This window comes from Gymnogyps californianus, chromosome 20 (assembly GCF_018139145.2).
Source record: "Gymnogyps californianus isolate 813 chromosome 20, ASM1813914v2, whole genome shotgun sequence".
Classification (NCBI taxonomy): domain Eukaryota; kingdom Metazoa; phylum Chordata; class Aves; order Accipitriformes; family Cathartidae; genus Gymnogyps; species Gymnogyps californianus.
The window spans coordinates 11,567,007-11,581,852 of record NC_059490.1 but is presented as its reverse complement, the minus strand read 5'-3'; the positions used below and the strand labels follow the sequence as shown (position 1 = coordinate 11,581,852).

The 14,846-nt window shown below is 47.0% G+C and overlaps 1 protein-coding gene and 1 long non-coding RNA gene across 5 annotated transcripts in view; one reads left to right on the top strand and one right to left on the bottom strand.

Moving 5' to 3' along the window:
* Positions 1 to 7,601, top strand: part of NF1 (neurofibromin 1) — a 103,969-nt gene extending 96,368 nt beyond the window's left edge. For both annotated transcript variants that reach the window (XM_050908968.1, XM_050908967.1), the window contains one exon: positions 3,174 to 7,601. In XM_050908968.1, coding sequence (XP_050764925.1) covers positions 3,174 to 3,316 — 143 coding nt within the window. In that variant the 3' untranslated portion in view covers positions 3,317 to 7,601. The remainder of the gene's footprint in view (positions 1 to 3,173) is intronic.
* LOC127024410 (uncharacterized) lies at positions 4,981 to 14,657 on the bottom strand. Of its 3 annotated transcripts, none has more exons than XR_007767549.1 (4): positions 11,038 to 14,657; positions 8,304 to 9,992; positions 7,598 to 7,903; positions 4,981 to 7,466 (listed from the first exon to the last, which is right to left on the bottom strand). It is a non-coding gene; the product is annotated as an uncharacterized LOC127024410 (long non-coding RNA). The 3 variants fall into 3 exon arrangements; XR_007767550.1 differs by having other exon boundaries at positions 4,984 to 7,903; positions 8,304 to 8,887; positions 9,739 to 9,992; XR_007767548.1 differs by having other exon boundaries at positions 4,982 to 7,903.
* Positions 14,658 to 14,846: the final 189 nt, after the last annotated feature.

Here is a 14,846-nt window from a genome sequence, read left to right as displayed (position 1 = left end):
GTTTATAAATGTTTTGTCTGCGTCATCTCTTCTCATTTCCCTCCCCTTCCCCTTGTCATGGACATTATTCACTTACGTTTTTTCTTTCATTCTGTGTCTGTGAAGCTTCTCTGCCTTGCTCTAAATCTGCAGTTTTCATGCAGCTTCCTCATCAAGGTACACTCTACTTTCATCATATTTGCACGAAATACTGCTTGATCTGCTTCAGGGTTGGGCTTGTGGCATGAGAAGTGGTTTACTGATCCTTTTGACACGGGAATGGCTTCAGTGTAAGTGCTAAGCTGTTGCATTTCTTGTGTGATGCTAATGATGAGAGAGCAGGCAAAGAAAGTCACATCCTTAAGAACAAGGTAAATTTGATAATAGAGAAGTGGATGCTTGGTATGTGAAATTACTCTGCTGCAGGTAGTAAGCTAAAATGAAGAACTATTTCATGTGAGCTCTTTAGATTCACTGGAAGTCAGCTTTAACTTCAGACACCACCAGAAAAGAGACAGGAGTTCTTTGGACTAAACTGCAGCAGACAGAAGCTCAATAAAATGGGTACTCGACACCCTTTGATTTCTGTTTCTATATGGAGAAGTAAAAAAGCTGGAGAAGAGGTTTTTTTGCTCACACCCGTGGGTTGCTTCCTATTCTCATCGTAGTTTGTGGTTTTTGTAAGCTCACACCCACACAAGGAGAGGAAGGATGATGTAGCCTGCAGCCGGCTTCTGGCTGGAGTTCTGAAATTGTCCCTATACGTGTGTGACATGTGGAGTGTATTCTTTATTCTTGCTAATGCTAATGAGAATCAGTTTCTTAGAGGAATGAAACATAACTGTGGGAGATGTCATTTATAGTAATAGGATTTTGTTCTAACCTTTTTATTCACTGTCAAACATCCTAATTTTTGCTGCTGAGCGTACTTTTAGCCTCTTGCATAAAAACACCCTTCCTGCTATTCATTCCAACGCTGCACATGTGCCGTAAGTGTTGAGTGTTGCTAAACACGCATCGAACATAGTCATTTTGTTGCAGAAATAATGTGACAGCTACACTGAGATATTGCTACAGGAATGATTAACTCATAGTAGCGACAGTGTAAAAGTAATAATTGATTGGGAGCATGTCTGCATTAAACAGAAGTCTCAGCTTTTGTATCTTCAGCTTACTGTGTCCAAAGCTGCTAAGAGTAACAGCTCATAACCCAGGGCTTTCATGTGTGGTCAGCACGTCAGCATGAATTTTACACTAAAGCAGTTCATTTTCGAGGTTGGTTTGATGTGATTCTTTTAGCAAAACATGATAGAGTTACCTTGTCCTGCAGGGATCACCCAAAGCTGCTCAGAAACATATATGCACTTGGGTATAAAGCCTGTCTGGTTTCGCCCTCGTCTTGTACTCCATAAGCCTCCTCCTGCCTTTGGTGGAGCTGAACTTAGGCAGTAGCAGTTCTTGTAAGGATTTCCAGACTCACCTGTTCTCTTTCCTGCTAATACCCTGCTTGAGCTGTTTCTTTACTTGTCCTTGTTAAAAGTTAATTGTTGATTTTTTTTTTTTTTTCCCCCTCTCAATTTGCCAGGGTTTAAATCCTTATAATTGATGTCTACACTTTGACACGTAACTCTTCAAGTGAATGCCTGCATCAGTTCTATTTCTGCTGTATGCAAAATAAGCCAGCTAAGCCTTTCATTCCTCCTGGCAGTGAGACAGAGTCCTCCAAACGTTGACTTGTACGTTACGTACTTTTATCTTTATTTGTGAGCCAAGATTCAGCGTTGAGGGGAATGGTGGGTCCTTGAATACACGCGAACCTTCTCTGGTAGCAAGGATCAGCCTCTGCCATTGCAGCAGAATTCTGCAGGTTCAGAAATGAACCTTCCTCACTCCGCCGTTCCCTCTTCAGTAGCAGTCGCTGATTTGCGGCTGGAAGCAGCCCATAGATTTGACAGTCTGTCAGTCCTTCCTCCTAGAGAATGCAAAAGCCAGAAGAGACTTGAGTCAAACTCTTCCATTTGCTCAGTCGTCTCAAAACTAGAGCCAGAAAGGGCTTTGCGGCCTTGGAAGACTTTAGTGGGTACGGGTGCTGGTACGAATGCTTTGAGGATGTAGGGGAACCCTTCATCTGCCGTGGGAACGTTTATGTATGCTATTTCCCATATTGAATAAAATTCCTATTTCTGTTGTAAGAGCTGACTAGGTGAACTCAGTGAACAGTTCGTACCCCTGTCAATTTTCATGTTGTTGTAGGGAAGCAGCATAGATAGAAACGGATCAGGCAGTGCCCCCAGGCCAAGGTGTTTTGTCTTTTATTGTTGGAGACAGATTAAACTAACAGCAAATTCAGTCTGCAGCTTTAAGGGGGGGGGGAATTATTTGAACGAGTCACGTTGAAGTGTGATAAGCTGTGTGTAGGTGAGTGCGTAGGTCTGTGTGAGCAGGCATCGCGCGTTAGCGTGTGGAGGTGTTTTATCTGGTCAAAGTCCGGGCTCTCACCGAACACGGGGTCATACCTCTGATCCGGACAAAATTATTTTTCATACTACAGTACTGCAATGAAATAGCTGTATCAGATTCGTCGTTTGAGAGAGACATCATCGACAGTAAGATTGTGTTACAGCTGGCTAAAATAGCGTTCCGGGCCTGGCTGGGGTACAGTCGATTTCCGTCACAGCGGCTGGCATGGGGCTGTGTTTAGGTTTGTGACCAGAGCAGGGCTGAGCAGCGCTTGCGCAGGGCAGGGCCTGCTCTCCTCCGCCCGCAGCCCCCCGCTGAATCGGCGGGGACGGGCGGCAGGCTGGAGGGGGCCCGGGCGGGCAGGTGACCCCGGCTCTCCAAAGGGCGATTCCGTGCCAGACAGCGTGCTGCTCGGCGATGGGGAGAGGGAGGCCTTGGGGCGGTTAGCCATCTTGGGGCTGGGTCTGCCCCCGGGGGGGATGCTGAGCGATTGCCTTTGCATCGCTTGTTTTCTTTTGCTTCCTTTCTTCTGCCACAAATCCCTCACCGAACTAGACTTCGGTTAAGTCCTCGCTCGCCGCCTGGCCCCGGCCCCAGCCCGAGGAGCGCCGTGGATTTTTTGCCGCCGTTGTCCCGCGTCGGGCCCGGCGTCTGCAGCGGCAGCCGCCCGTAAAGCCTGAGGTTACAGGACGGCCAAAGCGGCGAGGTTAACCTCGGTCCTTGTGTTTCCCCAGGGATCGACAAGGAGAACGTGGAGCTCTCGCCCACCGCCGGACACTCCAACAGCGGGAGGATGCGCCACGGCTCCGCAAGCCAAGTGCAAAAGCAGCGAAGTGCTGGCAGTTTCAAACGTCACAGCATCAAAAAGATTGTGTGATTATTTCTTTTTTTCCCTTTTTTTTTCTTTTTTTTTTTCTTTTGGAAACTGACTGACACCCGCGGGCCTCTCGCAAAGGGCCCTCCACCCGTTGTGATGCTGCACTTAATTTTTAAAGTTCCCATGCTGTCAGCCGTGTTGCCAGATGATCAACTCTTGAAACATTGCCTGAATTTTAATGCCTTCATTTCTTTCCCTCTGTTTCTGATTTAAGCCAGTGTTTCAGAACCGCTCATACAGATCCTGACGGACTGTGTAGCCGAAGGAGGTGTGGAGTTCTCTAACACTGCAGAGCCGTATCTTGTCCAAATACGAAAGCCATTTCCCATAGACAGTTCCACCTTGCTTCTGTTACCTGCCTTGTTTGTTTCGTCTCTAAAGGAAAGTGTTGATCCGTAATCCTGTTTGCACACTTTTCAAGGTAGTGGCTTTGTGAGCCGGGGGAAGTTACTGTAATCCTGGTTTTAATTCAAACCTGTAAGATTTTTAGCTGTGGACTTTTTTTTACCATACTTAAAGGAAACTTACGATAGCCGCAGTACAATGAGCTTAACCAGAAGTGGTTAATTAGATTAAATTTCTAGTGATTAGCAATAAATTTGAGAGGACAAGGAGGCTGCCCAAGTCTCTTTCATTCCCCAGACCGTAGCTTCACATACTTGGACTGTATATGGACCAGACTGGACAAACTGGCTTTTTTCCAAAGCAAAAGGGTTTTTTTTTTTTTGCTGTACTTTAACTGCACTAAAAAGGTTGTATAGTGGAAAGAAAATCATCGAGAACTGACTCTTGTGCTGTCATTGTAGCGGTGTTGAAAATTTATTGCTTCTTTCTTCCATTTAGCATTCACTTTAGTTTTGCCCTTCCCAACAATATGCACCTTCGAGAAATTCCTGGCAGAATAACCAGTGGGGTATGGAGGGGAAAATTTGATGAATTAGCTTCCAGCTCTGGGAGATTGCGTTTGGCAAAGCTGCTTTTGTGCTGCCCAAGCAGCGGTAGAAAAACAGCAATGTTTGCTTAAGGTACACGAATTGAAAAATAACTGACACTGTGTCAAATCCAGGTTACGTTTGAATGTTTGCAGTGCAATTCCTGGGATCAGTACAGACATCTGCAGTCAAACCTGCCGTGCGGAACCTTCGAGGGGTTTTAGTTTGTGAGGGTTCGTACGTGGGGGTTCCACAAAACTGAAGCTGCTGTCACTGTGAAAGACTGGTCAGCTACAGTCGTGTCTCAGCGATGGACGACTGTGATAACGTGCTGCTATGTTGATGACGTGTAAAGGTGCGGCGCTGGGTGCTGCAGGCGCTGGGTGCTGCAGGCGCTGGGTGCTGCAGGCGCTGGGTGCTGCAGGCGCTGCCTGCACGGACTGCAAACGTGCAGGGCGTTCGATCTCGGAGGCGAGCAGAAATTCTGACAAAAGGGCCTGTCACCTGGGTGCTCACTGGAGGGCCACGTGTGTCTCCTGCTGAAGAACAGTTAAACTTCCCGGTTTCAGATCCCTGTTGTACGTTAGAAATTAACAACCTGTAAGTGGCTTTAAAGGGAAAAAACGTATATCCACTATATAAAATAAAATCCTCTAGTGCAATTTTGTTAGTGGCTTTCAGTAAATCAAACTCCACAGCTAAATTATTAGAGAATGGTACAATTAAGTGTTCAGATTTTATTGATATAGCACATAATTCACATGTATCCACACAGTAACAATGTAACATTTATGTAAATAAAAATACCTTTATTGTATTGATTCATAAAATAACAATTTAATTTCTTTAATTTGTTTACAGTCCTGGAAAAACTATGAACACAAACTTAATATGCAAATAGTTTGCCAAAACAAGAGGAAAACTTAGAATTAGCAGTCTCGAAATAGACACGTTGGAAAAGACGACGACTCATGCAATTAACCAAACTTTTTTATTCTTGGTCGCGTAGGAGCTGCAGTAGAAATGTGGTTACGGAACCGATACAGAACTATGAAAGGGATTGTGAGGCTAGGACTGAACGTAGGAATAGAGCAGTGACTGGTGCCAGGCCCTGCGCTGCTGTGCGTGTGAAACGTCGGGAGTCGCCGATGTAAAAACCGTTCTCATCTCATACAGCAGATCGCTAAGAGCCACCTTCCGCATCGCTGCCGGTTTGCACTTGCTCATACTGAATCAAGCTCATTCCCGCCCTTTCCGTTTCGCTGACGACAATGAATTGTAGAAGCCTGAAGATTTGTAGCTAGGAGGAAAAAAGAATCTCCTGTAAAGGCAATCTGCTGTTAGAAAGACGTCGTTTTCAGTTGGTTTTCCTAGGAGCAGATTTTCTTTAAACAGAACGAGTAATTCCAGATGAACTACCAAATCCGTCTTGTTTGGACTGGGTGCACTGGAGAGCAACTCTCTCAATAGTTTGCGTTGCCTATATAAAAAAAAGTGTCCCTAAATTAGAATTAGCGCATTCTTTGAAATACATATAGTGTGAAATCAAAGTGGACAGTGATTAAAACTACCTTTCGTGTGAGACCTAGAACTACTCCAGGCTCTCAGTCCCAGCTGAAAAAAACGGGTGTCGTCTTAAAGTAAGACAACCAAATTAAATTTATTCTATTTCCTGGAAAGAGGGGGAGTCATTTAATGTTTTCACTGCGTGGTTCAGTGAGAGGACCTGAACTTTCTTAGAGCAGGGGTGTCAAACACGTTAGGTAGTGGGGGCTGAAGCTGGGAGTCGTGACAGTTGGCGGCCAAGGTTTAATTCAGGATCACGTGTGCCCGACACACAGGAACGTTCTCTCCCGGTACCAGCAGTTGGGAAGCTTGCGCTTAGATCAGGGGGGAAACCACGGCCTTTCTGGAACGCTTGAACTTCTATTAGTAATTCGTTGTTCAGTGCCTTACTGTCACTTTCGTCACGGAGCCTGCTCCCTGTAACAGCTGCTGCTGTTACTTTGCCTTTTTGTTTTCTTTCTCACATCCTCCTTTATTTGTTCTCTTTTCCCGTTTGGAATATTCTCCATCCTGCTCCGTTTCGTCCCCGTGAGCGCCGCTCTCCGTTCCCAGTCCGGCCTGCTTCCGTTCTCTCCTCACCCCGTTACCGCGCTTACGCTCCTAGCGATCAGCAGGTCGTTGCTGGTGACGCTGTGGGCCTGAAACCTGACCTAATTAGCGGGAGAGAGGTCTGGGAGCTCCGACCTGCCAGTGGCTGGGGCGGGCAGGCTGCCGGCGACCGGGCAGTCGCTGCTGCGAGGGCTGCTCGAGTCGCTCCCTGAGGGCTGGTGCTGCAGCCGTGGAGTCTGTGTACTTCGAAGTGAAAACTTAAGATTGAGAAAAATCCGATTTTAACATGCGGACCATGTAACTACGTCCTGGGGACTGTATGTTTGACACCCCTGTTTTAGAACATGTTATCCATTACGCACTAACTACAGTTCAGTACTGTAAAGACGATCAACATTTTGTTTGTGTTTGTATTTTCCCTGACTTAAAGATAACTCGGTAGTATTTGGATAGTGCATAACCTACCTGTTAATTATGCCAATGTTTCTGCTTTAATGTGCATGAGGTTTCCAGGAACAGGAAACATTTCCAATAAGTATCGTGGACTGAGCACCTGGGCGCGTTCCAGTGCTCTATTCCTAACTGGGTTGTAGGTTTTAGGGCTTTTTCTGTTTCATTCTAAGGTTAGTTTTTTTCAAGTGTAATGAAGCACGTCTTATTGTTATGCAACAAACCTACCACAGAAAGTCACTTTTAGTGTTGGTCCCACAATTTTTTTTTTAATGCAGTATATTCACCTGTAAATAGTTTTTGTGTAAAATTTGACAGAAAAGTATATTTACTACACTGTAAATACATGTGACAATATATTGTATTATTTTGCTTTTTTTGTAAAGCAGTTAGTTGCTGTATATGTATAACATACAAATTTGATTATTCTAGTGTTAGTAACTGTTAACTACTACTACTCCTTCCTGCTGTTGCGTTACGTCATTTAAAAAAAAAAATGCTGTGTACTATAAACTTACACTGTGTATGATATCTTACTATTTCCATTTGGGCCTCAACTTTGAAAATGTTTCCTTGACCCACAGTCCTGTCCGTATTGTAAGCAAGTGTGCGACAGCTGGCAAGAGCCCTGCCGATTCAAGCGCAGTTGGTAACTGTAGGTAAAAATGGTAGAAACCTGGTTTCAGATAAGTGTTGTTCACCCCATTTTCCCCTCATGTATGTACTTTCCCTTTTTCTTTTCTTTTTTTTTTTTGTTTTTTTTGAAGTAAAATGTAAATTCAACCTGCTTCACGTTGTTCGAAGGTCATTCACTTGTGCTGCGGGACGAGGTTGGTGGATTCCGACATCCTTTCTCTGTTTCTCATGACAGTGAGATGTGGATGGGTTCTCTGGGTCTGAACGGAGGGCGGCATCGCAGCGGGCGCTGGATCCAGCCCTGGTCCCAGACCTGAACACCCGCTTGCTCTGGGGAAACTTAGAATCGAGTCGAAATCCAGTGTCTCGGATTTGTCTTTCCAGAACGGTGCTTCTCTGCGTGTGTGATCTTGCACAGTTCTAAATAATGGCAAAACTGATTGCCGGTGGATAACTGAGGACAGAATAAAGCCCATTGTCATGAATTTCGTGTCACTTCAATAAGATTATCATAATTGAATAATAAATCAGAATATTTCTTTTTAAAATGTAAATTTAATATTTTAATAAAACAGCTGCTTGGTCTTTAAAGAACATTTCAGTATAATTTGTCTATTTGAGCTTTTCTAGCTTAGAAGCTTGAAGTTTCAACTGTCAGGCAACTTTTATGACAAATAATTAATCAAATCTATTTTTCTTTTAGGGGAATATATTACTTTCCTATTAAAAATGTATAAGTACTTATATTCTGGCTTTGTGAATCGTAAAAGGATGTAAAAACACATTAAAGCGTGACTGCGTTGACTTCTTCTGAGACATCTTATTGTACTAATAAGTACATATACTAAACATACCATGAGGCCGGCTCAGTTGCAGACAGACAGACGGACGTGCGGGCCTATGGACCAGGTGACTCACTGCCCTGCTCCTCTTGCCAGTAGGGATTGCATGAATGGAAGAGCCGCAGTTTCTGAATTGTTAAATTGCAGGAGCACGTTTTCTTTACCTTAGAGGAAACGCTGATTAATCCTAAATCAGAAATAGCAGCACTGGCTGGAGCGGGGAGCCGCGCAGGAGATGTTTCCTGAACACCACAGACTCAATCACTGCTGCTAAAAACATTTTTGAAGTTCCTCTTTTGGACAGTTGAGCTTCCCTGCTACTTGAGATCACAAAATACACTGTAGCCACAGTGAGGGAATGAAAGGAGAAAGAATTTTATTTTAGTTATGTCTTTATGCAGTTGGAAAAACTATATTTAGGGAAAAAAAATGCACCCTTGGAGCAAGCAGTTCTGTCTCAGGAAATAGCTTCAACATCCCTGCCCAGCTGATGCTGCTAAAATATTTTACAAAGGCAAAAAATAAGCAAAGTAAAAAATTCAGAACTTTCTTGATGCAGGGGTATAAATTCTGTTCTAGAGTCCAGTAGGGCAAAACTGTACAAGGCAGAAGAGAAAGGAAGTTGTTATTCACGGGCTGACCCAGAATGTGAGTGGCTAATTCCTAAATATTAAGCTGTCTCTCTGACTGGCATAAATATTTCCAAATACCTCTGACTGGAATAACAAGTCTTCACAATATTCACGTTTCAGATATCCCAGAAGTTTCATACTAAACTTGTAATGTCTCCCTTAATAGACACTTTCTTAAGCACACTGAAAAACTGCAAAGAAACGTGCACAAACATTAAAATTAAAAGCCCTTTCCCGAGGCTGGTGGGACGCTGCCTCGGGGGGAAACCGTGGTGCGAACCTCGTGATGAATTCGGTGCCTCTGAATGTCAACGTCACTGCTAGGCTGAGCCTCATCTCGGCCTGCTTCACAGCTGTGAGCCACTGGCTTAAGAAAATGCATCAGGTGCTAAGGGAAATAGCTGTCCTGTGTGCAGCAGCGAGCCGCTGCGAGGGCGAGGGGAGAGAAGCATGTCCTGCTCTTTGCTGCAGCTGGCTGACCCCGGCATGGCTTGGGGCCATCTGTGAAGGTGACCGCACGCGGTCATGGGTTAAGTGCTGCTGCAGCGACACAAACACCCACATGGATGAGATGGGGTGAAATCTGGTCCCTTGCATCCTACCACAGGATTGAATTCTACTGCAAGTTGGTCACTTCAGCCATTGTCAAATGCTTTTTATTTTTCTACCCTCCCCCTAGGCCTATCTATAGGAAAGGTGGACAGAGAACACATGAACCTAAATAGATACAATGTGATTAGTCACTGGGTGTGAACAGAGAACACACAACCAAAAACTAAAGCCAACCTCTTGTAGCTATGAAGAGTGCTACTGACCGTTCCATTTCAAAGCAACGATGGTCCTTTCCCACTGCTAAAGTTCCTGATTTATAGGTGTGAATCCTTTGTGTCCTGGAACACTGGTTTCTTCAGCTGACTGCTGCTATGTTTAACAAGCTCTCAAATGAAAATAAATCCCAGGGCTGTGTGGGTGGAGAGCGTAGAATAACATCTTCCGTGATGGGACTTGTTAAAACAAGTACGGGTTTGTTCTTCAAAGCAGTAATGAAAAAAAAGTCTGATGACTGCATCTGTAGGGATATTCAAATGATAGTGCTATAAATAGCGATGAGTAACTAACTATATGTTCAAGAAAATCCCACTGAACTAGTAAATTGTATTTTAATTTTTTTTTCTCATAGTATACTGTCCTTCAGAAAAACTAGAAATATCTGTTCCGCGGCTTCTACCCCCAGTTAGCGTACTTGGAGAACGAGGTCTGCCCAGGAGATCCGGGCGCTCAATAGAACACATTGCACAACCTGAAGAAGAACTGGCCATCCAGACCTCCTCCACAGCCTGTGAAGACACAGGAAAATGAAATGGCCGGGTCCCCAAGAGGTGGATCAGGGACAGGCCTGACTGGGAGTGAGTTTTCCAAGCTCTAGCTTATCAACTCTGCTTCCTGAGGCTACTTAGGTTTAAGTTATACGACGCCAGGCGGGGGGGCAGCGGGTGCCTCAGCCTCACCTGTTCTGGGCCCCATTCCCTTTGCCCTTACTTGCTTTCTATGAAGTTCCTCCACGTGCTGGCTGTGCTCCCCAGCTCCTTGCAGTATCAGCCACGGTTTTTTCCCCCTTTCTTGGTGATTCCCTTTCCCTGTGCTAACTGCCCCCTGCCCCTCCTGGAGCTCGCTGCCAGACAGCCGTGCTCATTTGAGAGGCCTGGAGCGCATTTAGTGCAGCATCAGGCAAGTAAGAGAGGAGGCTTTCAGCTCTCCTTGCGGTGGTAGCACATGCAAAGAGGGTGCAATGAAAAGTTCTGCGTAGCGTGAGAGAGACCCACCCAACTGCCTATGAAGAGGCATGACTGAACATGGGCCAGCGACAGTGCAGAAACGGCGGCTCTGAGCCAGAGAGGCTGGTTCAGAGCAGTGCAAAACATACAAAGGCTTAAAGGCCCCGCAGTACAAACACAAGCGAGGCCACTGGGGTGGTTGAGGCAGCACAACAAAACAAGGGAAGGAATTTCTGCATTTGCCCAAAACACGTAGCATCTAAGTCTCCATGCAGTAGGGATCAAAGAGCAAAGGCTGCCTCTGTGCTGCTGCATCCTGCTCTATGCTGAATTACTCACATGAAGAGATGCTCGCGGAAAGGGGAGAAGAGGCCATCGCCAGCTCTGTGTACTCTGTCCTTCTGAAGGCTGCACTGGATCTTGTTCTCCCAGGCTGATCCTCCTCCGCTCTCCCTCCAGCCAGGCCCGTCCTTGTTTTTAACTCCTGGTCTCACGCAGTTCCTGAAAGAGGGAAAAATTACTGCTACTCCCTGCATCAGCTGCAGTGCAGACATAGCTGCGCTGCTCTGAGGAAGCCCCGCACGGAGGCAGGCACGGCTCTCAGGAGCGACGCAGCCTCTCGCCCAGCGCAGCTCTCTACTTGCTGTTGGGAGAGGAGGGCTCCGCCGCGGCTGCGGAGCGGGACGCCAGAAGCACGGCAGCGCTTGGCACAACGACGCGCCCCTTGCTGCTGACAAAAGTGACAGAAGAGAGCAGTTACAGACAGATGAAACCAGGCTCGCGCTGAGCGCAAGGAACCTGCTGCAGCACTCTGCGGGCTGGGTCAGATACCCTGCAAAGCCATTCAGCAAGTACATCTCTGCTGGCCTTCATTTTCCAGTTCTGTTTGAGATGTTAATGGGTACACCTCTAATTTACAACAAAGAAGAATAAATTGGCCTCGAGGATGCTGACATGCCTTACCTGTTCTTTTCTCGTTTTCAGTAATCCTTTTACTTTGTATGGCGCCAATTTTTGTTGCCGGGAACATTTGTTTGCTTTTTAAATCATCATGACAATTAAACTAGCAGGCTAGAAAGCTGTTTCCCGCTCATGAAAAATTCAGAGACATGAACTGTTTCTGTAAGAAGAACGTGACTTGTCAGACACGGAAGCAGTTAATCGTTCTGTTAGCAGTGTTTGTTTTATTTGACATCAGTATAATTTTATTATTACTCAATAGAATACATTTTTCTTTTCACCATAGCAAAGCTTATGGACTTTGACTGCTATAAGAGCTCAGCTATGCACTGCACACAGAACAAGATACCGGTTTTGTCCTGAGAGCTGAAAATGTTTATGGTCACCATGTGTGTCTGACATAGGCTGTCCTTGTGACCTCGGACAAACCTCTTCAACATCTTACAATCAGGCATCATAAACGCCTGAATTGCCCAACTGTAACAGTCAAGGATGGCCATCAGCTGGTGGAATTCTTAATAGACAAACTTCTGAGATCTTCAGACTAAAGACATTAAAGGAGCAAAGTCTGAGCATTGTTGTATTTTTTCCGCTTCATGTGTGGCGCGATTTGTAGTCTTTAAGCAGATATTTATTACTAATTTCTGACTGCTCTAAACAAAAAGACTGAGGCAAATCAAGAACTGTTCACAGAAAAATACTTAAACAAATTAGCAGTTTAGGAAGGACAATCCTGCTCAAACACAATTCTGTGATTTTTCTAAGTTACTCATTTACACTCTCTAATGTACTAACTGCTTGCTGCATACATGTGTAAATAAACAACTGAGCAGGTTTAACTCCAGCTAGCCTGGTTAGTTAGGCCAATAAAGCTACCCTGGTGTCCCGCTGGTAAGGTGTTTACAACAGAAGATTTCCTGCATCATTACACAGCATAGAGCATGCTGGTTACAGCCCAGCAAGCTCATAGGAACAGAAAAGGCTCTGCAGAAAGACAGGCTTGGTTACCAGAAAAAGGAAGGAGGCTAATTTTGGAGTAATCTGTTACACCTAGATGAAAAGGAAGATCAGGCTTTCACAGGAGCGAGGAGACTGATGCTTTCCTACACTTCTACAGCTCCCGCTGGTTACCACCAGGAATTACTCTGGTCTGTAGTCTCACTTCTTGCTGTGCTGTTCCCTGCTGCCTTTTCTTGCCCCAAAGCACGCTTGCATCAGCCATCTCTCCCTGGCCTATTTCTTCCCTCTGACTTTGCTTCTGAGTTTCCAAAAGATAAAAAAGCAGCCTAAGTTGTTCCACTGGGAAATCCAGAGCCATCTGTTACCACAAAGACAGGTCCAGTGACAAACCAAGAACAGTTTCCTCTTTGTTGCACACAACGCAGAACCAAATCCTGAAAAAGTGCGGGTACAGCAGTGTCCCGGGGCCAGCCCAGCGCCCAGACGCAGCAGGTGCCCTCTGATTTGCAGCAGAGGCCAATACAGTGCCAGGCTGCACAGGAAGGAGAAGCACCCAGAAAAAGCTGACTCCTGTGAGGCCGTGCCTCTCCGTGCAACTGTGCTGGATTATTTGGAGAGAGGATACACCACTCCCGAACTGCTCTTCCCACACAGACCCACAGTGGAAGCCAAACTCCTCCCCTCCCGGGTGTTACAGTGTTATTAACACAGAAATTAACAACGATCCCCCATAAAGGTCAGCGCAGAACTTTTCCCAAGGCACGGCTGCTTCTCAGATTGCTCCAGCCACACTCCGTATCCTTTTCCTCTTTCATACCAGTCTGCTGTGCAAACTCCCAAGCTCCTTAGAATAACTACAACTATTTCCCACAGCCTCCTCCAAGTGACTTGCCCAGAGCTGTCCTGAAAGCTACTGTCAAACAAGCCCCTACGCCCCAGAGCGCTCCAGCGCCAGCAACGACAAGCCACGCTTTTCTACTGTGTATCCCCCCCGCCAAAGCCTCAGAGATTCCTTGGGACACAGAAATCATTTACACACCGTATTTTCTTTAAGGATGCAAAAAGCTCTGGGGGGAAACGTCGCAAGTATTTAACGATAAAATGAAAACAAAAGTCTCCACTAATTCCAACTTTGTGCTACTGCAGCCAAGCAGTAACCTTGGCCAAACACAGATTTTCATTTCTCATTCTGGTTCAGCCTTGGCAGACAGCAGCTCCAATCCCGCAGTGCTGTAGCTGCTAGCGAATACATTTGCTTACTGTCTAACGTTTCGTCATCAGCTAAGCATTTGCAGCATTTGTCTAAAACTTTGTACAAAGCACAGGTTCATCTCTGTTTACTCGTTTGAACTGCATGGTGGAAGCTGGCAGTGTCTGGCTGCGTTAGGAGACAATCAAGTGCTTTGGCTCCGGGGCTGAGATGAGCCTGACGATCCCAGCAGAGAACGCGGTTGAGCAGTTGGAGCGGATGAGGGTGCTCAGATGCAGCCTTTAAGGACTATGAGAGGAAAGAGAGGCAAAGAGCCATTCCTAGCCCTTTGAAGAGGTGAATCAGATACCCAAGGACTGGCCGAAGCAGAAGACACAGCAGGTCCTGCCAGTAAGAGAGGAGGCAGCTCGCCACCTCGCAGGAGCCTCGGGGCAAAGCGCCGCGACCAGACGGGCCGGGCGGCTGGGACAGGGCAGGAGCTCGCCACGCTGCCGGGCTGGAGGCGGACCCCGCGGGGCTGCGCCACGCCGGCAAGTGGGAAACCCTCCATTACAGCACCTCCCGGGCTGCTGACAAGAGGCCCAGCCTGCCGCCCGGCGAGGCGCTGGGCTGCTCCCCGCCTGGGGATGAGGGACACCTCAGGAGCCGGCCCAACCGCCGCTGCGACCAGGGCTGACTGGGCCTCGGCGGCACCTCTCCTCTCCGCTCGCCTCAGGCAGAGCGGGGCCCCCTCTGCGCCGAATCCCCGCGAGTACCGAGCGCGGAAGGAGGGAGGGAAGGAGGGAGGGAAGCGGGGGGGCGGCGGGAGCGGACCGAACTCCCTCCCCGGGCCGCGGCAACCAGAACGAACACAAACCGCAACGGCCGCCGAGCCGCTCCCCTCAGGTAACGGCGGCGGGGAAGAGGGCGGGAAGTGCGCAGGCGCAGCGCCTGGGGAGGACGGGTCTCGCGGGACGCGGCGCTCTCGCGAGAGGGGCGTGGCGGGCTAGGGCGGGCGGGGCGGCGGGAGCCGCTGCAT